This window comes from Numenius arquata, chromosome 8 (assembly GCF_964106895.1).
Source record: "Numenius arquata chromosome 8, bNumArq3.hap1.1, whole genome shotgun sequence".
Taxonomy (NCBI): Eukaryota; Metazoa; Chordata; class Aves; order Charadriiformes; family Scolopacidae; genus Numenius; species Numenius arquata.
The window spans coordinates 56,627,372-56,650,973 of NC_133583.1; the positions used below are offsets into that span (position 1 = coordinate 56,627,372).

At 56.6% G+C, this 23,602-nt stretch overlaps 4 protein-coding genes and 1 non-coding gene across 6 annotated transcripts in view; 4 read left to right on the forward strand and 1 right to left on the reverse strand.

The window, feature by feature from the left end:
• The first annotated feature begins 235 nt into the window (after nucleotides 1-235).
• Nucleotides 236-3,605, forward strand: TMEM61 (transmembrane protein 61). Its single transcript, XM_074152593.1, has 2 exons — nucleotides 236-646; nucleotides 3,060-3,605. The coding sequence occupies exons 1-2, from the start codon at nucleotides 297-299 to the stop codon at nucleotides 3,343-3,345; spliced, it is 636 nt and encodes a 211-aa protein (XP_074008694.1). The 5' UTR covers nucleotides 236-296; the 3' UTR covers nucleotides 3,346-3,605.
• Nucleotides 3,606-4,978: 1,373 nt separating this feature from the next.
• Nucleotides 4,979-8,046, forward strand: BSND (barttin CLCNK type accessory subunit beta). Its single transcript, XM_074152645.1, has 4 exons — nucleotides 4,979-5,155; nucleotides 6,251-6,330; nucleotides 6,737-6,976; nucleotides 7,761-8,046. The coding sequence occupies exons 1-4, from the start codon at nucleotides 4,979-4,981 to the stop codon at nucleotides 8,044-8,046; spliced, it is 783 nt and encodes a 260-aa protein (XP_074008746.1).
• A 2,289-nt stretch (nucleotides 8,047-10,335) lies between these two features.
• Nucleotides 10,336-10,406, forward strand: TRNAG-CCC (transfer RNA glycine (anticodon CCC)). Its single transcript has one exon. It is a non-coding gene; the product is annotated as a tRNA-Gly (tRNA).
• Nucleotides 10,407-12,679: 2,273 nt separating this feature from the next.
• On the forward strand, nucleotides 12,680-17,875 carry PCSK9 (proprotein convertase subtilisin/kexin type 9). The gene is given in 14 exon segments (XM_074151803.1): nucleotides 12,680-12,735; nucleotides 12,855-12,964; nucleotides 13,029-13,225; nucleotides 13,320-13,508; nucleotides 13,669-13,792; nucleotides 13,996-14,129; nucleotides 14,690-14,831; nucleotides 14,912-15,108; nucleotides 15,238-15,421; nucleotides 15,721-15,891; nucleotides 16,149-16,297; nucleotides 16,411-16,576; nucleotides 17,267-17,448; nucleotides 17,708-17,875. Coding segments are annotated over 14 exon segments (2,169 nt in total).
• A 3,167-nt stretch (nucleotides 17,876-21,042) lies between these two features.
• USP24 (ubiquitin specific peptidase 24) overlaps nucleotides 21,043-23,602 on the reverse strand; it is a 66,225-nt gene continuing 63,665 nt past the window's right edge. For both annotated transcript variants that reach the window (XM_074152369.1, XM_074152368.1), the window contains one exon: nucleotides 21,043-23,535. In XM_074152369.1, coding sequence (XP_074008470.1) covers nucleotides 23,473-23,535 — 63 coding nt within the window. In that variant the 3' untranslated portion in view covers nucleotides 21,043-23,472. The remainder of the gene's footprint in view (nucleotides 23,536-23,602) is intronic.

Below are 23,602 nucleotides of genomic sequence, written 5' to 3' on the forward strand. Positions count from 1 at the left end.
AACGAGGATATTTTTACGAGGTTGTTGGGAAGTTCATGGGTCCAAACTGGTGGCTGACTTTGCTCTGCCCAAGGGCTTCCCATCTGAGGTGGTGGAAATGCCCCTTCTGATGGTCAGTAATAAGTAGCCGAAGAGCATGCAACCCCCAGAGAGGTCCTAGCTCAGTAGTTTTCTCCTCTGGCAGGTCTTCCATGACCTTGTCCCACTCAGACCCAGTCTCTTTCTTGTCTTGCAGCACATGAACCCTCTCATGTCTTGTCTCGCTCTTCTCCTCCTCTAAAATCTCCTTCTGAAGGATGGCAGCTGCCTCTTTCCGCTACGGCATGACCATCACCGGGGCCGTGCTGCTGGTGACGGGGACGCTGTGCTTTGCCTGGTGGAGCGACGGGGAGGTGGGCTCCTCGGCCAGCAGCGGGGCTCGCCTCCTGCCTCCCCGGGAAGCTGAGGCTGTTCCCAGCTCCTCCTCCAGCGCCCTGCTCCGCTCCGTCAGCTTCTTCTGCTGTGGCATCGGCGGCATCCTCCTCCTCTTCGGCCTCCTCTGGTCCGTGAAAGCCAACGCCAGGGTGGTCTCCCGCCGCTACCAGTACCATTTCCCCAGGGACCTGCAGTACTTCACCGCGGAGCCTCTGGAGAAGTGGAACTGCAGGTGGGTGCCACGTCCCCACGTGGTGCTTGGGTGGGAAGAAGACAGGGATGGGTTTGACCATCCCGGCATGGCTGTGTACCTACCTTTGCTCTCAGGCTGGCTCGCTGGCGAGCTGAGATGAGCAGTAACGCTGCCGGCCGCTGCTCAGCCCCCGTGCTGTGCTCTCCTCTTCCTCCCTGAGCAGATGCTCTTCCTCATTAGTGTCAACCTTCACCCAAGCCCCCGCAACCTGCCCTCGCTGCAGGCACCCTCCGTGCCCACGCTGGCTGCTCCCCCAGCCGGCTCAGCAGCAGACGGTTCTCCTTGCCCTGCGGGGCCATCACCGGCCAAGGCAGATATCTCCTTAGCAGAGCCACTGAGCAGAAGACCGCATTGGTTTTCTGGCAGAAGGTCTGGATTTGGGGGTGGGGAGGTCACCCAGACCTCCAGCGGTTGAAGCCTGCCCTGCCGACACAGGTCTGCAGTGCTCTCTGTAAGGATGAGGGGGTTTGTGCCATCTTTAATGGAAGCAAAATCTACATTAAAAGGGGCTTAAAAGAAAAAGAGAAGGAAAATAATCCTCCGATTGGCATTGAGATGGGAGTGCAAGTGAAGGGACCCGCTACGAAGCCCACTTTGGGGTGTGGGAAGACCCCTTGCCCCCCACCCAAACACCACTGCCGCTTGTGGGGTCCCCAGACTCTTCCTGTGTGAGCCTGAGATTCACTCCCACTTCTTGATTTAAAAGTTTTTTGATCAAAAGGGTGTTTTGTTTTTTTTTTTTCCAGAGATTGCTGTGGAAGCCGAGCCAGGCGGCCCTTCCCAGTGCAGTTTTATGGGGTCACAGCAAAGACCTTGGCTCCAGCATAAATCGGGCTCTGGGGAAAAGCAGCACTAAAAGAAACTCTTCAGAACATGAAACCATAAAAATTCAGTCGGGGCGGGAGGCACGTTCCTGGTTCTCGAGGGGTTTCGGTGCCCATCTGAATATCTGGGGGCACGATTGTGAGCTGGTCTGGGAGGTCTTGGTTGGGGGGATTTTTCCTCCCACGGAGGGCTTTGCTGTGTCCCCCGCAGGGAATGTCCTCCCGGTTCCCATGCTGGATGGGAAGGCATCGCCCTGGCATTCCTGGTGCTGCGGCAGCTCCTGCAGCCCCGGCTGCGCTGGCATTCGCACAGCGAAGCCCTCCAAAGCAGAAAATGCTGCTTCCCAGAGGTTTGGCAAGGTGACATCCTGCACTGGGAGACACCCCACCCGCCCCCCCGCTACATTTCCAAGGCAGCATCCCTTTCCAAGCTGAGGCTGTCTGGCAAAAGCCACGGCACAGACGCCCGAGGTGGTAGGTCCGAGATAGGGGGCTGCTGAGTTCGGGACAGAGGCATCCCTGTGGAGCATTGCAGCTTTCCCTTTGGACCAGCTGTGCCCCTCCAGCCCCTGCAGCCTCCCCGAGCTGGGTTTTCCTCTGCAAAAGCAAGCGGATGGTGGGTTCCTTTCAAATCCTTCCCGTCTTTGGGGCTGCACCCAGGGCCGTGCGCAGGGCAAAGGTTGGCTGGAGGTTTTCCCTGTACACAATCCGTGTTTGCTCAGCAAAGCGCTGCTGGAAGTGCCACCAGGCTTGGCGGGCATGTGGAGGGCTCCGGCGGGCACGAGGGTGGGGTGTGACCGCATCGAACTGGGATGCCCGGCTCCCGCCCGGCTGCTGGTGCCAAACCACTCGCACGGCTGCCGGCAGCCTCTGTCCTTCACAGGAGGGTGACTTCGGGGTTAGGCAGATGATGAGGATGTTCTCCTGCTCATGGGAAGCAGCACAGTGCTGAGTGAAGGGGCAGATGCCTCGAGAGCCAGCACCTCTGCTGCTTTGTGGCCATTCACACCTGGAGTTGTAGCCCTTAGTGCCGGAGGTGGCAGATCTTCAAGGCTGCCCTGCCAGGCTGCCCTTCCTCTTCTTGGGTGAGGGGTTAATAAACTCAGTGGGAACCAGGAGACATTGCCTTGTCACAGGTCTGATGGATGATGCCTTTCCTCCTGCATTGCTCCCTGCGCTCCCAAGTGCCAGGAGGTGGCTGACATGGACTTCCCTTGACCCTAGGCATGCAAAACCTGCTCATGTGCCATCCCCATGTCCACCATGCTCAGGGATGCTCTGGTTGATGGGGTGCTCTGGTTGGTGGGTGCCAGGATGCTCTGGTTGATGGGGTTCTGGGGTGGTCCAGTTGATGTGGTGCTCCGGTTGATGGCTCCAGTTGCCAGGGCACTGGGATACTCTGGTTGGAGGGTCGGGTTGATGGGTGCTGGGATGCTCTGGTTGACGGTGCTGGGATGCTCCGGTTGATGGGGTGCTCCAGTTGATGGGTGCTGGGATGCTCTGGTTGACGGATGCTGGGATGCTCTTGTTGACGTTGCACTGCTGGGTTTCTTCTTCTTCCCTCGCAGCACCTGGGATGCCAGCGCCATCCCCACCTATGAAGAAGCCCTGACCTGCAGACCTGCCCATGCTGCTCCAGCCTATGTCCAGCCCCCGGGGAGGAAGGAGGAGCTCACACCGCCCCTGTATCGCTACCTGGAGGAGGAGGAGAGCTGGCAGGGTGGCCGCCGGCGCAGCTCCTCTGACAGCGCCTTGTTCCGCCCCAGCCCGTCCTGGCTGGAGACCCAGCACCCTGGGGAGCCGCGGGAAACACCTCCCCCCAGCTACGAAAACATCAGTGTCCGGGGTGTCTGAGCCTGGCGGCGGCGGGGGAACAGGACTCTGCAGGTGGCTGCCCAGTCCCTTGGCTTTAAACCCAGTCCCTTCCATTGCCAGGGCTAGAGGAGGATGGGTGAGGAGGGGGATGGCAGGGGGGTCCCTCTGGCTTTCCGAGCGATCTGTCGGGGTCTGTTGGGATTGTGGGTCCTGTGGGCGATGCTTTCGGAGCAGCGGGGGGTAACTGGCATGTTTGAAAGCCTTCGTATTTTTAATAAAACCATTGCTGGTTGCTGATGCTTTGTATTCCCTCCTCTGACCAACCCTGGGGAGTTCCTATGAGTCCAGGGGCTGCCCACCCAAAGCAAGAGCTATATAATAAAAACTGCAGCAACAAACAAGGAATCTGGCCAGAGAAAGAACAGCTCCGTGCCACCCTGTTTGCTCCTCTGCCTTTGCAATGTTCCTTCTGTATCTCCATCCATGTATCTTCTGTATCCTAGCTGTATCTCCATCCCTTCCACCTTGCTTTCCCTGCATCCTGACTTTCCATGCCTCACTTAATTTGGTTTAGAGATGTTCAGTGGCTCGTGCCTGCGTTCAGGGCATCCGAGTGCACTCGGCATTTCAGGCAGTATCCTCTGAAAAGACACCCTGAGCGGCTCACCCCCCTCCCTGCCCACCACGGATGGGTTTGCAGCCTTGCCCAGAGGAAAGGCCAACTTCATGGGGGGCTGCTGCCCATCCCACCGAAATAAGGGGCTGCCCTGCACCCCCTGCGGATCTGCAGAGTGACTGCGGAGCCACAGCCAAATATAACGTATTATTTATAATATGATATATTATTTTTCATAAGCCAGGTACATGTGTTTTTACACGAGCAGGCAAACGAGGGAATAAACCAAAAGCTAATTAAAGCCCCTGCTACTGTCTTGCTGTCAGATTTGTGGTGGGAAGGGGACACATTTTAACACCCCTGTCCCATCTCAGGCAAACACAGGTCACGCTGACACTGTCCTCGCTCCCCCTGCGGGGACCGACCCTGCTCCACCCTTCCCTGGCTTTACCCCCTGCTTCGCAGCCTGGTTGCTGCTCCACCAAGGCACCCCACCAGTGGCCCCCCAGCACCCAGGTGGAAAAAGCAGGGACTATTCCCAACCCACCAGCCTCCAAAAAGACCATGGAGCGCTCCTTCCTTCCCAGCTGCAGCCCTTGAAAACATGCTGCGCCCTGGCATCCCCCTCATTTTGGGGCTCTGCCAGCTCCGATTTATGGGCCAAGTCCAGCTCAATCCCCCAGGGCTGGGAAAGTCCCACTGGGACCAGCCGCTCTCCGGGTCCCCGTCTCTCCCTCCCCGTCCCTTCCCTAGGCATGGGGTCCGGGACGGTGCCTGCAGGGAAGGTTACCCGGACACGTGCCGGGCGGCTTCACTGGAGTGTGAACGGCGGGTCAGTGTTTGCATTCATTACAAACCCGTTAAGAACTGGCTGGCTCAGCCCTGGGCAGGACCAGGCTCAACGTGCAGCTGATCCTCAGCCCCTGGCAGCCTCCGGAGAAAGAAACCACTCCTCGCCTCACCCCGGAGGTGTGCTCAGCCGGCGGCAGCAGCCGCAGGTAATCGGGCTTGCCGGCATCTCTCCTCCCCTGCCTCTCCCACCCGGCGCTCTTCTCCATGGCCGAGGAGAAGACCTTTCGCTATGGGTTCATCATGCTGGGTTTCTTCCTGGTGATGACGGGGATGTTCATCATGAGCGTGGAAAAACCCCAGATCTACATCACCTTCTGTGCCCTGGGCGTCCTGCTCGTAGCCGTGGGCATCATCTGGAGCATGTGCCAGTGCTACCCGAAGGTAGGGTCCATCCTGGGACCTTGGAGGGGGTCGAGGGATCAGCTGGGTTTAGGGGGTTTAAGCTGCTGTGGATGTGTAGCCTCGGGCTGTGCCTCAGTTTCCCCATCTGTGGTGTGGGATAGTGGCAGATCCTGGAGGAAAGCCAGCTGGGGAGATCCAGAGGGAAAAGTGCTGGTTTGGGAGGTTTACACTCTGCTACACCTCCCCACTGATGCCTGCAGCATGCAGCCCCGATCCCTTGCCCCCCTGGACCTCCCCAAGCCTGAGGCTTTGATGTCAGGCACGCAGTGGGGGAATAATCCCAAGGAAATCAGCTCGTGTTCATCTCTCTCATGGAATTCCCCCCCCAAAAAACAGTCCCTTCCCTGCACCTGTAGGGGCTGGGACCTCGGGGGGCTCCCAGGACTTCAAAGAAGGGGTTGTGGTGGCTATGGAGGTCTGGAGGGACCCGCCCCCCCAGAGCACAGCTCTCGCCTGCCAGTCTCCTTGGCAGAGGGCACCGCCGGCACGGCAGGGTGGCCACGCGTCCCTGCCCCGGGAAACGGAGCTGGCGGAAAAGGCTTTTTTTTTTCCAAGGAGAAGGTGGCTGTGGCACTGGTCTCGGTGGTGCAGGATGGTCTGTCGACAGCTTGGCTGCACCCCAAAATGGGGGGAGGTGGATGGGACCCTGGGATGAGCTGGGACCTCCAGGACCAGCTGGGACCTCCAGGACCAGCTGAGCTCCTCAGGACCAGGGTGAAGCTGACCCCAGACCCTGCCAAAGCTGAGCTCAGCCCTGGTGAGAAGGGAGATGTGGCTTTGTCACCGTGCTAGGGGCTCAAGGACAGGGCACCCTTGGTGTTGTCCCTGGCCACCGACCTTCTCCACAAACCCTGAAACCCCCCTGGTGCTGAGAGTGGGACCGTGCTGGGTTCATTCAATCCCTTATTGATTTCCCCCCAAAAACTCATTTCCAAGCAAGACATCCAAACGTGCTGGGAAAAGACCAAAAACCCAGCTGAAGGGATGCTCCGGCCTTTTTACCGCTAATGAGGGCCGAGGGTCCCCGTGATGCCCAGCGCAGCCCCCCGGGCTCTGCGTTTCTTTTCCCCTCAGATAACCTTCATCCCTGTAGACCTCGAGGCCGAGCGGTTCCTGGACCACAAACCCATCGTGCTACCGGAGAGGGACACCCGGTAGGTCCCAGCGCCTGACCCCGGTGGCCATTTTCCTTTTGGCGGGTGTTTTCGTCTGTACACACGGTTATCTGCATGCCCCCGGGGACAAGGGCAGTGTCCGGGCACAGTGGCACCGGGGACAAATACACCTATTGCAGGAAAAAATGATAGGTCCCTGGGTGGGGGAGGCAAGGGCTGGCTGAAGCCTCTCCGGGGCTGGAGCTGGAGTGATGCTGGGGGGTGGAAAGCATCCAGCTGCGTTCCTGAAGGCATCCCTCTGCAAGGACCTGCTGGCGTGGGCAGTGGTGTGGCCCCAGTGGCCTCTAAAGCACCTGATGGACTGCTGTGTGCATGTTCCTGAGCATCTCCTGGCTCCACAGGGGTCCAGGTCCTGCTCAGCAGCCCATTCCTCCTTCTCCCACAGCTTGATTGTACCCTGTCCCAGCCAAGAGGCCACCAGCACCTACGAGAAAAGCCTGCCGTCCTACGAGCAGATCCAGAGGCAGACGGTGGGCTTGGACCAGCTCCCACCCACCACCCAGCCCAGACCCCGCAGCTGCTCCCAGCTGGCCGTGCAGGCGAAAGCAGAGGTTCACCGTGAGCTGGGGGGTGCTGGAGACCCCCCCCAAGAGACAGCACCTCGGCTGGAAGCAGCAGCAAGCAGGTATGTAATGCCCATGGGGTTTGGGTGGCACCGGCAGGATTCAGGGTGAAAACAAGGGGGGGTCAGACCCCCAGTGTGGGAGGAGGGAGAGGAGGTAGAGGAGGTCTTTGCTGCTTGCACAGCACCAACCCCCAGCTCCGCTGGAGCCCAGATGGTGTCTCAGCACATGGGGTCTCTCAGTACCAAACAATTTACCAGGGTGAAACCAGTTAAGAAATCTGGATTGCCTTTGGTTGTGATTTGCATCTTGCTTTTATTTCATTTTATAAATACGAACAATGTCCCTCACCAGCATAAATCCCAAGTTCCTGGTCAGACTTTGATAGAAATGAGACGTTCGGTACATGTCCCTCAAACCAGATGCCGGTATGATGCCCGAGCATTGGTCCAGGAGGTCCCAAAAGTGCTTTGCAGGCGATGGGGGTCACTGTGCAGTCTCGGGGTGCAGGACTTGGACACTGCCTCTGCCAAAACGCTTTCTCCCCGGGATGCAGGCACAGTGTGCCAGGGCAGCCGCTCCTTCATCCCATGGGCAGGAGAAGAAACCTGGCAGGCAGGTTGTCCCTATAAAGGCAGGCACCGTGGTGTCCCAGGGTGGCACTGAGGGCTGAGACAGGGCCCTCCCAAGGCACCCCAGCCACCCAGCAGGGGGACTGGTGATGCTGGGACGCTGGCTGAGCAACGCTGAGCCCAGCAGCCACCGTCCCCGGGGGAAACCCCAGCTCCAACCCAGCTGTGTTTAGTGTAACCCCTGTGCTGCCCCCTGCCCTCCCTGTTCCCACAGCCCCCCCCAGCCAGCCCAGGGGGATGCGCCACTGGCATCCCTCCTGGAGGACATGGACACGCCATCACTGGAGGGCTCCGTGCCCAGCAGCCCCGTGCCATGGGTCCGACCCCCACCATCTGCTGCTCGCTCTGCCTGCACCCCGACCAGCTCCCCAGCGGGGGGAAAGCACCCTGGTTCCCCCTGCAAAGGCACCAGGGAGAAGGACGACCTCTATTATGGGCTCCAAGAGGGGACAGATACTCTCCTTGAGGATAGCGACTGCCTCTTTGAGCCTGAAAACTGATTTCCCGGAGAGAACGGCCACTTGGCATGGACCTATCTTATAGGGGGGACACAGACATCACAGCCTAGAAGAGAGGGGCTGGGGCTGCCCCCCTGAAAGTGGAGTACGTGCAGCGTGGAGGAACCTCCAGGCCATCCTGTGCCCCTCGCGCCCACCCAGCCGCTCGGGAGGCTGCCATCCCGCAAAACCCGATGCGAGCACCGCCACCTCCCGAATTTCCACCGCAGAGGGGACAAGGTCCCTTTTGCCGGAGACCTTCGGGTGGGCGCAGACGAGTGCGGATGTTGGGCTGGGCAGGATCTGGGCTAAATAACGTGCTTAGGAAGGGAACAGGGGATTAGCTTTGCTGCTTGAAACAGGCTCAGCATTTAGGTAGGTAAAGATGTATTCCCCCCGGGTAGGCTTTAGGAGGCAGAGATGTCCACAAAGCCTTTTTCCCACATATCAAAGCCCCCCCCACCCTCCCCCCGGAATTAAAATTAAATCCCGATATTCTGGCAGCAGGCAGCTTTCATGTCTCCAGGCTGGGAGAAAGGTGATGGGGGGGGACAGATCATGCTGTCCCCCATCTCCTGCACGAGGAGCGGCTTCCGGCGCCGGCGGGGGCAGAGGGAGGAGGACTTGGCTGAGTTGAAACCCCGGTGGCGGCTGTGGCTTCCCAAAAGCTGCTCGAGGCGGTGGCTTTGGGCAACATTTTGTCTCTCTGCTCGGTCGGTGTCATCAGCCGTGACGCTGGGGGTGGCTTTGCGTGCCGGCGCCCGCCGTCCCCAAACTCCCTCTGAATAATAAGCGCTTGTTTCAAGTCACGCTGATGGAGCTAAGCCTGGTTTGTCACCGCGACAGGGGCAACGCAGCGGTTTTCCGCTGCCTGTTTGCAACACGCAGGGAGGGGAGCTGCGACCTCCGCCTGCCCTTCGACTGCTGGGAGAATCCGGGGGGATCTGCGTGGCTGAGCCCCAACCCTACCCCCCCCCACCCCAGGGGAACTGGGTTCAGATCAAAGCATCACCGGATCCAACAGCATGGGGATGCTGAGAGCCCCTCGCCCTGTTTTTGGGAAAACTGGGCTGGATGCTGCGTGTGCTCCGCAAGGCCCCAGGAGGGTTGGGAGCACATCTCTGCTCCCAGGGCTGCCCTTCAGCAAATTTATAGCCCGAAAGCGGGGGAAAAGCCGTCCCCTGGCACCTAAGGGGGATGGAGCCTTGGAAACGATGCTCCCGGTGCTCCCCTGCCGCCCAGGGAGTGCTTTGCTGGTGCAATCCGGCAAGAAATGGTCCTGTCTGGGGGCTTCTTGCCCCTGCGACGCCCCTCCTGGCCTTGCCGTGTCCTCTGCTCACCTTCCCGTCACCGCAGCAGCAAGGGGAAAAGGGCAGGCAGCACCCACGCGCCCGGGGTGTTTATGGCCAAGGGAGCCGGCAGGAGGGTGGGTGGGGAGCGAAGGCGCCGGTGTTTGCTAAATATTGGGGTCAGGATTGCGAGCGGCCGCCCAAGAGGAAGCGTTTCCCGGCTGTTTACCCTTGCTCGGCTCCTGCATCTCCTCCCCGACGTGGGGAGAGCGCGGTGGCTTTGGGGACACCGTTCGGATGGGGTCACGTCCCGCTGGGTTCCGGAGGGTGCCCAGAGACAGGACGTGGCTCTGTGTCGCTGTCTCATATTGAGTGTAGGTGCCTTGTAGACACCCGAAAGCTTCTGCCCATCTCATTTTTGGTGAAAGAAACTTAATTTTCAAAAGCGTTTTCCTCGGGCAGAGACAGAGGACAGGGCTGAGATGGGGGGGCTGGAGCCTTTTGCCCCCCCTCCTCCCCCCCCGCCTCCACGAGCCCTTTGTGCAGCTGGATGTGGGTCCCCGCATCCCTCAGCGGAGCATCCTTGCCGTGCCCACGGGTGGGAAGACCCCCGAGGCTGCCGGAGCCGAAGGGTTCAGCTTCCCCTCTCCGCCCCCCCGCCCCCCCCCATTCCCCACGCCGGCCGAGGTTAAACATTGTGAGAAACGGGACATTCCTGCATGAAATTAAGAGCTCCGCCGGGGCCGCCCGCTTGGCTCTCGGGGGGGGGGGGGGGGCGCAGCGCCCCACGCATGTTACCCCCCCGCAGGGACCCCGCGGCTGTGGGACACCCGCGTCCCGGCCACGGGTGGCTGGAAGCGGGGTGGCCGGGGATAAAGAGGGGGGGTCCCACCGCTGCCCACGCCGGGGGGTGGTAGTAAGGGGGGGTATATTTATGTGTGTGTGTGTGGGGGGGTGTCATCCCACGTGGCCTTGGCAGCGCGCGGGGACGAGCATTATCAGCGCACCAGTGGTGTAGTGGTATCATGCAAGATTCCCATTCTTGCGACCCGGGTTCGATTCCCGGCTGGTGCAAAACTCATAAGCCTCGGACTTTCTTCCAAATAATCAGATCGTGCTGAGTTGCCCTAAATACACGCAACGGAAATCCTTTTTTTCCTTTTCACGGAGGTCTGCCGCTGCTGCAGCCAACTGCAGCCAAAGCGGGATGCACGAGTGGGATAAACCGGCGCAGCATCACCCAGCCCTCTGCCAGCCGCACCCCGGAGCTCCGCGGCTCCCCCGGGGATGGAGGGGATTTAGGGAGCCCTTTTCCCCTTGTTGGGTCTTCTCTGTTACTTTTTTTTGCTCTCTCCCCGCAAACAGGCTGCCCCTCACACAGACACAGCTCCCCTGTTGTGCCAGGGTGGGAAACAGGTCTTTTCTCTACGAGGTGCAAGTTTTGGGCTATTTCTGAATATTTTTTCATGAAAAAGAACCTTTCTGCAGATATCCACTCCTTCCAGAGCAGTCCGGGGCTGGGTGTCTCTGGGTCAGCTATTCATGCCAAAACTTCCCTATGTTGCTCGGCACATCGAGGCGCACATGGGGCTGGGGGGTCCTTGCCCTCCCCTCCTCTGGGGGCTCTCCCCGTCCTTCCCTCGAACATGGCTTGTCCCCTGTGCGAAAAGGAAGTGAGCAAGTCTGCAGGGAGAGGGAGACTGTCCCCCCCCTTCACCCCAAAATGGGGTCCCCCAGTGCTCGGCTGCCCTGAAGATGTCCTGAAGCATCGGCGCCACGTTGCAGGACTTAGCGGCGCCTCATCAAAGTGAGCCAAAAATCAGGAGCGAGATTTGTCCCTGTGAGGAGCCTGCTGGACACCGGATCCTGGCCACGTCAGCTTGCCATGGCAGAGAGCGGGTGGCAAGCGGGGTCCCCCCAGTGACCCAAACCGGGGTGCAGGTACCCACTCAAGGTGTCCTTAAAACTAAAATATATAAATCCATTTAAACCATACACATCCATAGAAAACATATACGTCCATATAAACCATACACATCCATAGAAAACATATATGTCCATATAAACCATACACATCCATAGAAAACATATCATACACATCCATAGAAAACATATACGTCCATATAAACCATATACATCCATAGAAAACATATACGTCCATATAAACCATACACATCCATAGAAAACATATCATACACATCCATAGAAAACATATACGTCCATATAAACCATATACATCCATAGAAAACATATACGTCCATATAAACCATACACATCCATAGAAAACATATATGTCCATATAAACCATACACATCCATAGAAAACATATACGTCCATATAAACCATACACATCCATAGAAAACATATCATATACATCCATAGAAAACATATACGTCCATATAAACCATACACATCCATAGAAAACATATACGTCCATATAAACCATACACATCCATAGAAAACATATCATATACATCCATAGAAAACATATACGTCCATATAAACCATACACATCCATAGAAAACATATATGTCCATATAAACCATACACATCCATAGAAAACATATCATACACATCCATAGAAAACATATACGTCCATATAAACCATACACATCCATAGAAAACATATATGTCCATATAAACCATACACATCCATAGAAAACATATCATATACATCCATAGAAAACATATACGTCCATATAAACCATACACATCCATAGAAAACATATATGTCCATATAAACCATACACATCCATAGAAAACATATACGTCCATATAAACCATATACATCCATAGAAAACATATACGTCCATATAAACCATATACATCCATAGAAAACATATACGTCCATATAAACCACATAAGCTCTGAGGAGCTCATAAATGGCCAGTAGAACACCCCGAACCCTTGTATCCCTCAAAAGCAGGGAAGGGGTTTGCCGAAGGTCACCGGGGATGCCGGGGCAGCCCGGCGCTGCGGGAGGGGAGGGGGAAGGCGGGGATGAGAGCCACGGGAAAGCACCGACCGCATCCCGGGAAAATAATATTTGCGATGTGTGACTACTCCGTAAAAAATGCCTAAACAGGATTAGAGGCTTTCATGGCAATTTATCTCTGAAGTAAGCCAGGAAGAGGCGCATAAAAGCTTTCAGCCCTTTCTGAAAATAGTCCTTGAGCGTCTGCGTTTTGCCGGGAGAGCTCCCAGGGATGCACGGGGACTCCAGGGGGAATTTCGAGCTGGCTGCTGAGCGGGGGCTGGCGGGGGCAGCGCTGCCCGCTCCCCTCCTCTCTCCGCGCCCCCACCCGCACCCGCGGCCCCGTTAATGGTTAACCCGCCCGGGTGGGACGATGGGGCCGGCGGCGGTGGCGTGATCCCCCGCCGCGCCCGCCCCACCGCGCCGGGCAAAGCTCCGCGCCGCGGCTCCGCGGGTGCGCACCGGATCCTCGGCTCCGCGGGTGCGCTCCCGAACCTCCGCGGGTGCGCTCCCGAACCTCCGCGGGTGCGCACCGGATCCTTCGCGGGTGCGCACCGGCTCCTTCGCGGGTGCGCACCGGCTTCTCGGCTCCGCGGGTGCGCAGCGGATCCTCCGCGGCCCCGCACCGTCACCTCCGTGGGTTCGCTCCAGCTTCTCCGCGGGCGCGCAGAGGCTCCGCCGTCCGGTCTGCGCCGTGCCGAGGGGTCTCGGCGGCCCGCAAGCATCTCCGCGGTCCCCGTCGGGGGTGCGATCCGGCATGTCCCCGCGGGGGCTGGCGCTGGTGGTGGCGCTGGTGGTGGCGCGGGCGGCGGCGGAGCTGGCGGAGGAGCTGGTGCTGGCCCTGGGGGCAGCCGAGGAGGAGGCAGCCGCCGTCGGGGCCCCCCCCTCGGGACCCGCCGCCTTCCATCGCGCCGCCAAGGTGAGGAGCGTGGAGCGGTGCGGGGGGAATAAGGGGGGGGGGGGGGGGGCACGCGTGTCTGTGTGTCCCCAACCCGGAGGTTGTGTCCCCGCAGGCGTCGTGGCGGCTGCCCGGGCGCTACGTGGTGGTGCTGCGGGGGGGCAGCGGCGAGGCCGAGGTGCGGGGTACGGCGCGGGGGCTGCAGGCCCGGGCGGCTCGGCGGGGCTACCTGACCGAGCTGCTGCACGTCTTCCACCTCCTGCCCGCCTTCCTGGTGAAGATGAGCAGCGACGTCCTGGACACGGTAGGAGGGAACGGGAGAATGGTCCCAGGGCGGGTGGTCGAGGCGGTGTGGGCACTGGTTGGGGGGGGGGGGGGGTGGCAGCCCCAGTCCCCGGGGGGGGGGTGGGGGGGTGGAACAGGAGCTTTGCCACCACGCCGGGCAGTGTGTCCGCTCCCCGCAGGCGCTGAAGCTGCCACACGTGGAGTACGTCGAGGAGGACGCCTACGTCTTTGCCCAGAGCATCCCCTGGAACCTGGGCAGGATCGTGCCGCCGCAGCCCAGTTCGGGTGCCTACAGCCCTCCCAGTAAGCTCTGGGGCACATTGGGAGGACCGGGGGCGTTTGGGGAAGGGTCAGTGAGCCCATCCCCTCTCTTGATCTCGGGGGGACGGGTACATCCCCCCCACCCAGTGGTGCTGAGGGGCTGGAGCTGCATTTTGGGAGCATCCCAGGTGGCCTGGGCTGACCGTGGTGGTGGTTGCCTTTCCCCCTGGTCATGTCCCTGGTAGATAAAGGTGACCTGGTGGAGATTTACCTGCTGGACACCAGTGTGCAGAGCACCCATCGGGAGATCGAAGGCAGGGTGCTTGTCACCGACTTCGAGAGTGTCCCCGAGGAGGACGGCACCCGCTTCCACAGGCAGGTGAGCCCTGAGGTGCCACACGCTGGCAAGAGCATCCCCCTGCACCCACCACACCCTGGCCAGACTCCTGGGGCTTCCCAGGACAAGAGGGACACGTGGCTTGTGACAAAATGCTGGGCAGGACTTTCAGCAGCGGGAGCTGTGGTCCTGGGGGGTGTTGGGACCCTCAGCATGGTCTATTTGGAGCGGTGGCTGAGTGGGACAGGGCTTCTTTCTGGGGACAGCAGTCTGGGGGGAGCATGGGTGAGCATCAAGGTGGTGTCGCAAGAGGGAATCGTGGTCCACCCCACACCCAGGGCCAGGACACCTGCGGTGGGTGCTAGTGCTGCCCTGCATGGCTTTATCTGCCCCCTTTCTGCCAGCTTTTCTCCTGCACAGGGTGATTTTTTTTATCTTCCCCCCACCCCAAAATATTTTTAAGTATTTATTCTGCGGTGGGGCTTATCTGGTGCGAAGCGCAAGGGGTGGGATGGGGTTGGGGGGGAGGGCGGCTGTGGGGTTGCGAACCTGCTTGGATGCGAGGGGCCGGGGCGTAAAACCGTGGTGGGTGCCTGTGCCAGGCCAGCAAGTGTGACAGCCACGGCACCCACATGGCCGGCGTGCTGAGCGGGCGCGACGCCGGCGTGGCCACGGGTGCCAACATCCACAGCCTCCGTGTCCTGAACTGCCAGGGGAAGGGCACCGTCAGCGGGACCCTCATCGGTGAGTCACGGATGCCCGGAGCCCCTCTCCTCGTCCCCCTCCCACGATTGTTTCTTGTCCCTCGTTTTTGTCCCTCCCAGGGCTGGAGTTTATCGAGGGGACGCTGGATGCTCAGCACCTCGCGCTGCCGGTGGTGCTGCTGCCCTTCGCCGGTGCCTACAGCCGAGCGCTCAACGCCGGCTGCCGGCGGATGACGCAGATGGGGGTGGTGTTGGTCGCGGCTGCTGGTAACTACAAGGAGGATGCCTGCCTGTACTCACCAGCGTCCGAGCCGGAGGTACGAGCTGGGGAGGTTCCCCGAGGTTTGGGGACACGTGGGGACACGCTGCCACCTCCTCCAGCTCATCCGCTCCAGCACCAGTGGGCTGGGGCTGCGCATCCCATCCCCTCCACGTCCCCCTGGCAGGTCATCACGGTGGGCGCCACCAACAGCGAGGACCAACCCGCCTCCATCGGCACCCTGGGCACCAACTTCGGCCGCTGCGTGGACCTGTTCGCCCCCGGGGACGACATCATCGGGGCCTCCAGCGACTGCAGCACGTGCTTCACGGCGCAGAGCGGGACGTCGCAGGCGGCCGCGCACGTGGCAGGCGAGATGGGCTACGGGACGGTGGGCAGGGCTGGCCCTTCCCCTTGGTGATGCTGGCCACGTGTCCAGGGCATCAGGGCTGCCTGCACTGGGGACATTTTTTGCATGCCGCGTTTTTGGGATGTTTTGGCTCATTTGGGTGCCGCAGCCTGCGCAGAGCTCCCGCATCCCGTGTGGGGGGGGATGATGGACTGCGGTGATTCCTCTCGTGTCTCTCTGGAGCTGCGTTGCTCAGGGGAGTTGTGCGTAGGCGGCTGCGTGTCCCCCGGTCCTCACCGCGTCCCCCACGGCTCTCGGCAGGCATCGCCGCCGTGCTGCTCAGCGCCGAGCCCCAGCTGAGCCTCGCCGAGCTCCGGCAGCGCCTCCTGCACTTCGCCACCAAGAACGTCATGGACACGGCGTGGTTCCCCGAGGAGCAGCGGCTCCAGACGCCCAACAGCGTGGCCGGGCTGCCCGCCCGGCTGGGCACAGGTAAAGACCTCGGCTGCCCGCTGGGTGCCCGGCAGAGCTCTGCCCTCACCGGGGAAAGAAGCGCCTGGGTGAAGGCAGGGCGCGTGGGAAGGGCACGTTCCTCCCCAAACCTGTGCCGGAGATGGCGGAGCCCGAGCGTGGCTGCACGCAGAGGGTGGCGGGGAGATCTTCCACCCCTCGTTGGCGTCCCGGTGCGTGCCGTGGGCTCTGGTGGGGGGAGGTCTGCCCCACCGCTGAGACCATCTGCCCCGTTGCAGACGAGCAGCTGTACTGCCGCTCGGTGTGGTCGGGGCGCTCGGGGCTCACCCGGCACGCCACGGCCGTGGCTCGCTGCGCCGACGCCGAGGAGATGCTCAGCTGCTCCAGCTTCTCCCGCAGCGGCAGGCGGCTGGGGGACCACATGGAGGTGAGCAGGGCGTGCTGAGACACGAGTCCTGCCCCCGGGATGCCCGCCGGCCTTGGAGGGGCGTCCCCAGGCCCCCGAGCACCCCTGGTGACATTGTGCTGCCCCGTCCGCAGGACAAGGACGGGCAGAAGCAGTGCGTGGCCCACAACGCTTTCCGGGGCCAGGGTGTCTACGCCATTGCCAGGTGCTGCACGTGGCCCAGGGCCGAGTGCCGGATCAACGGCAGCTCCCCGGTGGCCGAGGGGGCCGGCTGCTCCCCGCGGGACCACGTGCTGACGGGTAATGCTCCGCATGGCGGGTTACAGAGCCTTGGGCTGATGGCCGAGGGTGTTTCTTCCAGAAGATCTCTGGGACCGAGGGGGTAAAAGGGTGGATGTGAGTGCTGGGGGGACATGGAAGGGGGACATGGAAGGGCTGGAGCACCTCTCCTATGAAGACAGTCTGAGACAGTTGGGGTTGTTCAGCCTGGAGAAGAGAAGGCTCCAGGGAGACCTTATAGACCCTTACAGTGTCTGAAGGGGCCCTACAAGAAAGCTGGAGAGGGACTTTTTACAAGGGCATATAGTGATAGGATGAGGAGTAATGGCTTCAAACTGGAAGAAGGGAGATTTAGGTTAGATATTAGGAAGAAATTTTTCACTCTGAGGGTGGTGAGACACTGGAACAGGTTGCCCAGAGAAGTTGTGGATGCCCCATCCCTGGAAGTGTTTAAGGCCAGGCTGGATGGGGCTTTGAGCAACCTGGTCTGGTGGGAGGTGTCCCTGCCCATGGCAGGGGGGTTGGAACTCCATGATCTTTAAGGTCCCTTCCAACCCAAACCATTCCATGATTCTGTGACTCTACAACATGTGCTGCGCGCGTGGAGGCAGGGAGGACTCAGGGCTCAGCAGGGACATCCCTCAGCACCCATGTGTGCACGGGGATGCTGCCGGGGCCACCCCGCACCGACAGCCCCTCTCCCCTCGGCAGGCTGCAGTTTCCACTCCCCTGCCACAGCACTGGGTGACAGTGGAAGACCCATGGTGGGGCCGGGGAGCGGGCCCAGCCACTGCGCCGGTGGGACGGAGGTGATGGCACACGCCTTGTGCTGCCCTGCTGCCAGCCTCGAGTGCCGGGTGAAGGAGCACACGTCCACGGGCTCTGCGGAGAAGGTAGGGACGGTGCAGGTGTCTCCACCGTGGTGTTGTCCTCGCCTCTGCTTGTCCCTCTGCTGCCCTGAGGGTTGGGTTGGGTTGGCTTTGGCATCTCATTGTGGCCACCCCAACACCAGCCTCTACTGGTGTCCCCAGATGGTGTCCAGTGGCTCAATGTGTCACTGGCCACATCACCCTGAGCACTGGGGACCACTGGGGACAGGCAGACCCCTGCCCTTTGCTGAAACATGGAAGGTGACCTCTTCTCCCCTATTAGGTGATGGTGTCCTGTGATGACGGCTGGACGCTGACGGGCTGTAATGCCCATTCCCAGAGCCCCGGCACCATGGGAGCCTACGCCGTGGACGATACCTGTGTGGCAGCCAGTGTCCCGGGCAGCAGCATGGCCATGGCCATCGCCATCTGCTGCCGGAGCCGGCAGTAGGGACAGGCTGAGCCGGAGACACGGCTGCCCTGGCCCAGGCCTGGCATAGCAGGAATGGACACCTCGTTGGACCCCAACGTTGCCCGATCGTTACCTTCCCGGGGCTGAGCTGCCACTCCTGGGATGGTCCATGGTCCAACATGTGGCTCTGATGACCTCCACGCTTGGGCTGCCGTGATGGTGGGGTACAGGCTCATCACCTTCTCACACGCAGTGGGACCAAGACCCAGGGTGGCTCTGGAAGAGGTCTCCAAGCAGCCGGAGCCCTGTCCCATCCCAGGAGTCACCCCGGGGTCCCTTCCCCACCGGGTCTTTCTAGCAATACCCCGACTCTACGAGCCTTCTTGAGGCCCTTTGTTCGTGTTGTCACCCAGCACAGGACAAAACCATCACCTTTTAGAAAAAAATAATAATATTGTGGTGAGGACCGCTCCTTTCTTTCCTGGTTAGTTGCTCGTTAGATGTCAGCTAATGCTGCTTAGTACCTGGAAAATCATAGTTTAGCTATTTTTGGACAGTTTTATAATTGCCTACTCATGTACCTAAGAGACTTCTTTACTTTTCAGTCAAGTGTAAGGGCTATAGATTAAACAGTCTTCTTGTTTAATTAGATTTTGATCTGCATTGCCACAGTCAGCTACTGCTTTGTTAGTGGTTCTTTTTGTTGTTGTTAAGTTAAAGTTAACGATCTGCTGGTGGTATGTGTTGCTTTAACAGTTTCCCTTTCAGCTCGTCCCAAGACACATAGAACTGGCTGTAATTCCTTTTCAAAAAAGAAAAAAAAAAAAAAGTGAAAGAAGAAAAAGCTTGCATAGTACCTTGGTTTTTAACGTTTGTACCTTAAATATTTATTTGGAATTTTATAAATAAACATTTTATAAATGTCTTTTTAAAATAAAACTCATAGACCAGTGCTCAGTAGATTATGATCCATCGTCTGCCTTCATGTACATCTCCATGGGGAACCGGTCTGGGAGGGGGAGCTGGCACCCATCCGGCAGGGGTGCTGCTTCCCCAAACGAGCTCTGCTTCGTTAGCGAGCCAGCCACAGGCCACCACCTCGGGCTCTGCCCCCTGCCTTGGGTACGAGGTGACCCTGGACGAGCGCTGGCATCCTCAGAGGTCAGGGCAACCAGCGTGGGCACCCTCCCCTTGCCTACAGCCGGCCGAGACCAGGGGCTGAGCCTTGTTGTCCCACACACACCCAGGAGCAGAAGTTTGTTTTTAAAACAGTGGTGGAGGGACAAGATCTTCCAGTTACGGAAACAAACCCTCACCCAGCTCTGGGGAACGTGCCCTTGGTGCTTTTTGTTGCTGTTGCTGCTAACGTTGGGCTTCACTGGGTAAGCGCCGAAGCTCCAGAAAGCAGATGGAGCGGAGATGCTCAGCGAGATGCACAGCACCAGGGAAAGGCTGAGAAGTACCAGAAGCCACCAAAGCTGGGTCTCGCTTTTTTTTATGTGGGGGGGGAATCAGCAGCCTCCTGGTACTACCATAGATAATTTGTGTGGGGTTACCTGAGGATAGATGAAAAAACAAAGCTTGATACCACAAGCACCAGGTAAACCTGGCTATTTTCTACTATTTTCCCCTTAAAAGGCCCCGTACAGATCCGTTACTCCAGCTCCGATTGGCAAAAGAAGACAGAGACCCAGCGGGAAGCACCGCTTTGAAAGGTTTAAACTATTTCTAACTTGTTCCCTAAAGATGGCAAAAGCCCAACCCTAATCTAAACATGTAATTACATTACATGTATATAATTACAGCCCCTAATTTTAATCAGCTATAATCTGAATTTTGCACAAAGAGGGGAGGAAATGAAAAAAAAAAAAAAAAAAAAAAAAAAAAGATATGTTAGCTTAGAGCTCCTGAACAGCTTTGACACAGCTGGTAATTCTTCAGCAGGTTGTAAGCTCTCAAAACACACGTTGGCTATTTCACCTCTGCCGCCTTCCCTGCGAGAGGGGGGCACCCTGCTGCCCCCTCACCCGCCGGCTCCCAGCAGAAGGGGCGAGCACGTTGCACGCGCAATAAGCCAGGTACAGCCTTCACACGGCTTAGTCCAAGCCCGTGTAAGCCTGGTGGGAGGAAACGGTATTAAAAGATCAGCCCTTGCTTAGTATCTTGTCTGTGGGTGGGCAGAAAAGCCTCCCTCGCCCAGGAGAAAGCGGCACCGATGCCAGGTACGGTGGGGACAGTCTCGTCAGCACACTGTGATACCCAGTCACAGAATCACAGAATGGTTTGGAGGGACCTTAAAGATCATCTAGTTCCAACCCCCCTGCCATGGGCAGGGACACCTCCCACCAGACCAGGTTGCTCAAAGCCCCATCCAACCTGGTCTTGAACACCTCCAGGGACGGGGCATCCACAGCTTCTCTGGGCAACCTGTTCCAGTGCCTCACCACCCTCACAGTAAAAGATTTCTTCCTGATTATTTAATCTAAATCTACCCTCTCAGTTTAAAACCATTACCCCTCATCCTATTGCTGACCCTGACAAAGAGTCCCTCCCCATCTCTCCTGTAGCCCCCTTTAGGTACCGGAAGGGGCTATAAGGTCTCCCCAGAGCCTTCTCTTCTCCAGCGTGAACAATCCCAACTGTCTCAGCCTGTCCATGCTCCAGCAGAGATGGCAAGCTGGCTCATGCTTGAAACATAAAAATCTTTGTCCTTAGAAGAGAGGACAGACACCTGTCAGGAAGGTGAGGTGCGGTCAGGAAGGCAGGATACAGGTGAGCAGGGGAATACCGGCACCGTGGCACTGCTGCGCGCCCAGCTCTCTGCGCCTCGCACCAACAGAAAAGGCAGTATTAACTCAAGCCCAGATCGCCGGCAGGTCTTGCTATCTGACACGGAAAAGCCGGTCTAATCCACGACTTCAAGCGTAGCCAGGGTAAATCGTTCTGCTGAGAAGGTCAGGAGAAGAAACCGCTCACTGATAATAATCTGAGAGCGCAGCGGAAGGTGCCACGGCCTAAGGACACACAGCGGCGCGGTTCCGGGGCCATTCAGCTGCTTTGATTTACTCTGGCCAGGAGCCAAAACGGCGATGAGGGCAACCTCTCAGAGCTTATCACTCGCAGGACTGGCCTGAGAAGTTTCAAGATAAGAGGAGCAACAACAGCGTAGCAGCGTACGTGCGGTCTAAAGATTACACCTGTTTTCTGTGAAAGGAATAACTTTATTCCATTGACCAGGAATCCCAAGACTGTTCATCAAGACTGCCTATTTTTTTCCAGTGCCAAATGTTCTACATATTAATCGGACAATATCTCCCCGACTGCTCACAGGCAGGCTGTGCCTGCTCCTCACCAAACATTTTTGTAAGCCGTATAAAAACATTTTCATCCAAAAAGATTGGCAGTAAAAATTACAACATAGAAATGCATCACAATTTACACAAAAACTAGTTTTGTTGAACTCTATTTTCCAAAAAATAATCTTCAGCAGGTTCAAATGACAGCAGCTGGAAACAAAAATAATTGACCAAGTATCATCTTATTGCAAATTATAAACCATTGACTTTGTACAAGCGTGAGCAGAACCATGAAAAAGTTTGTATTGGTTTCAAGTATACAGTGGTGATGAGCCATCCTGAGGCAATTCTCTTAATCAATGCTTCTTTGGGCCTGCGGAAATCGAGGACGTTGTTTCCATAGGAAATAACAGGAACCTGAAGTGACAAGTGGTGCCAACCCATAGGAACATTTACCAGCTTCTTCCGTCACCATCACCGCTGTGTACTGACTTCTCGTGATGATTTATGACCCATTAACGAAGTATCAGGGATGGGGGGGGGGAAAGGAAGAAGGGGTATCCGTAAGAAATGGTTTATTCAAAATTAATTTAAAACATCACATTTAAAATGTCCCAGCACATTATCAGAAACATTTATAAAATGCTAAACTCTGCCATGTGTCTATGAAGACATTGTTTGGAAAAGAAAGTGAGAGATTCACTACAACGCCACCCTTCCTTTTTCGCACCTGCAATTTAGGACACCGGCTCTCTTAACCCGCAATAAGTTATAAAGCTGTAACAGCTGAAATCAGGTCAGATGTTTACTTCCAACAGTGAAATGACTGGTTAATTTCAATATTAGTGCACAACAGTGAAAAGCTGTCTGCTGCTTCTTGTTTCGGCAACAGTATGTAAAAAGGAAAAAAAAAAAAAAAAAAAGGCACTTTTTGGCTGGTTGTGCCTTTAACTTGGCAAATTTATCTATTCTGGAGGTACCCAGGCACTCCTTAAGATGTCCCCCGTTTCTGTGCATGTTTGTTTATATAATTTTTTTTTTTTTTTAAAGTAAGGCAGAATCCATAAATAAAGGCAAAAAGCAGTGCAGAAAACGTGACAAACGCAAAATGTACAAGAGACAAAGAGTTAGTTGGCACAAAAGAAGCTGGTAGCCAGAGCCAGAAATCACCGAACTGCACTTGACACGGAAAACAAAACCGTGCTCAAATCATCCCAACTGGTTTCCAGTTGTTTATGAGCAAATCAAAAAGAGCTGTGATATTTTAAACGTTGCCTGGTCAAGTGAAAATACAAAGCCAAATCATTCTTCTCCCCGTGTTAAAACTGCTATAAAATCTGCACAACAGTGTCTCCAACTCACTCAAGGAGTTATTCATCATTTACAACCAATACCAACTTTCTCAGCAATTTCAAAGCACAAGCAAGTGATTGCAGATCACACGATTGAGACTACCTTTTATTCAATATGTCTCCAGAGGTTAAAAAAATTTAATGAGTAAAACTGCAACAGAATTCCATCTTAAAGTGCTTTTTTTTCCTTTTAAACTACTCATTAACTTTTTTTTTTTTCCTTAAACCCACCAATATCCTTTAATAGTGAACACTTGCATCTCTATAGAACAAAGCTTTTCTTTCCTTGTCCTTCCCAATTGTCTGTGGTTTTCGGAAGGGTACCAGAAAAAATCCCATTCCAGAGCTCCTTGACCAAACCATTCCATAAGAAATCACTCTCCTCACAGAGCAATCTTCTCCTAAAGAGCTTTACAAATTGGCAGGGAGACATATTAAATACAGAAGTCCTTATGTAAACCCATTCTTTAACTAATATTTTACAATGAAATGTAAGTCATCACACATCTTTACAGAAATTTGAATATTCCTATTCAATATTATCAGAAAGATTAAAAATTTGCCCTCCATACATAAGGGCAAGTCTGGTTTCTTTTTCCTGTATAAAAACCAAAAGAATTTTTTTTGCAGCATCACAGAAAAGCAACAGTTTTACATTCACTCATTTAATGTTCACATAAAAATTCAACCACTAGCGTTTGTGTATTTGATAAAATCTTCTTGACAAACTGTTTTCGGTGTCTGGACTGTCACAACCTACTGCAGGCGAAGCTGCAGTTTTCTAGAGCATTTATTGACCTGAAGCCTTCGTGGCTAAAAAATGCTTTTAGCTTTGAGGGAAATAACCTCCTCCAGCACGGGCTCCGATCCTGTAAAGCCACTTCTTTTCCAGACTCTTCCAACAGCGTAAGCAACGGGACTCCAGTTTCAGTAGGTACCAGGCATTAAATGTTTTGAGTAGATCTGGTTTTGTGTTCATAGGTATCCTCTACGGGTCAACATCATCAAGGTCACTTTTGGGCTCACCGATCATCATAGGAGACTCTGAGCCCTTTCAATACACACAAGGGATGGGGAGAGAAAGATAGGGCACGTTATTTTTGGGAGGTGCATGATTA

Excerpts from the sequence above, each read along its gene's own strand:
- TMEM61 (XM_074152593.1), top strand. The coding sequence starts at position 297 with ATGGCAGCTGCCTCTTTCCGCTACGGCATGACCATCACCGGGGCCGTG. Across the intron at positions 647-3,059 it reads CTGGAGAAGTGGAACTGCAG|CACCTGGGATGCCAGCGCCA; the intron begins GTGGGTGCCACG and ends CTTCCCTCGCAG.
- BSND (XM_074152645.1), top strand. The coding sequence starts at position 4,979 with ATGGCCGAGGAGAAGACCTTTCGCTATGGGTTCATCATGCTGGGTTTC. Across the intron at positions 5,156-6,250 it reads TGTGCCAGTGCTACCCGAAG|ATAACCTTCATCCCTGTAGA; the intron begins GTAGGGTCCATC and ends TTTTCCCCTCAG. Across the intron at positions 6,977-7,760 it reads CTGGAAGCAGCAGCAAGCAG|CCCCCCCCAGCCAGCCCAGG; the intron begins GTATGTAATGCC and ends CTGTTCCCACAG.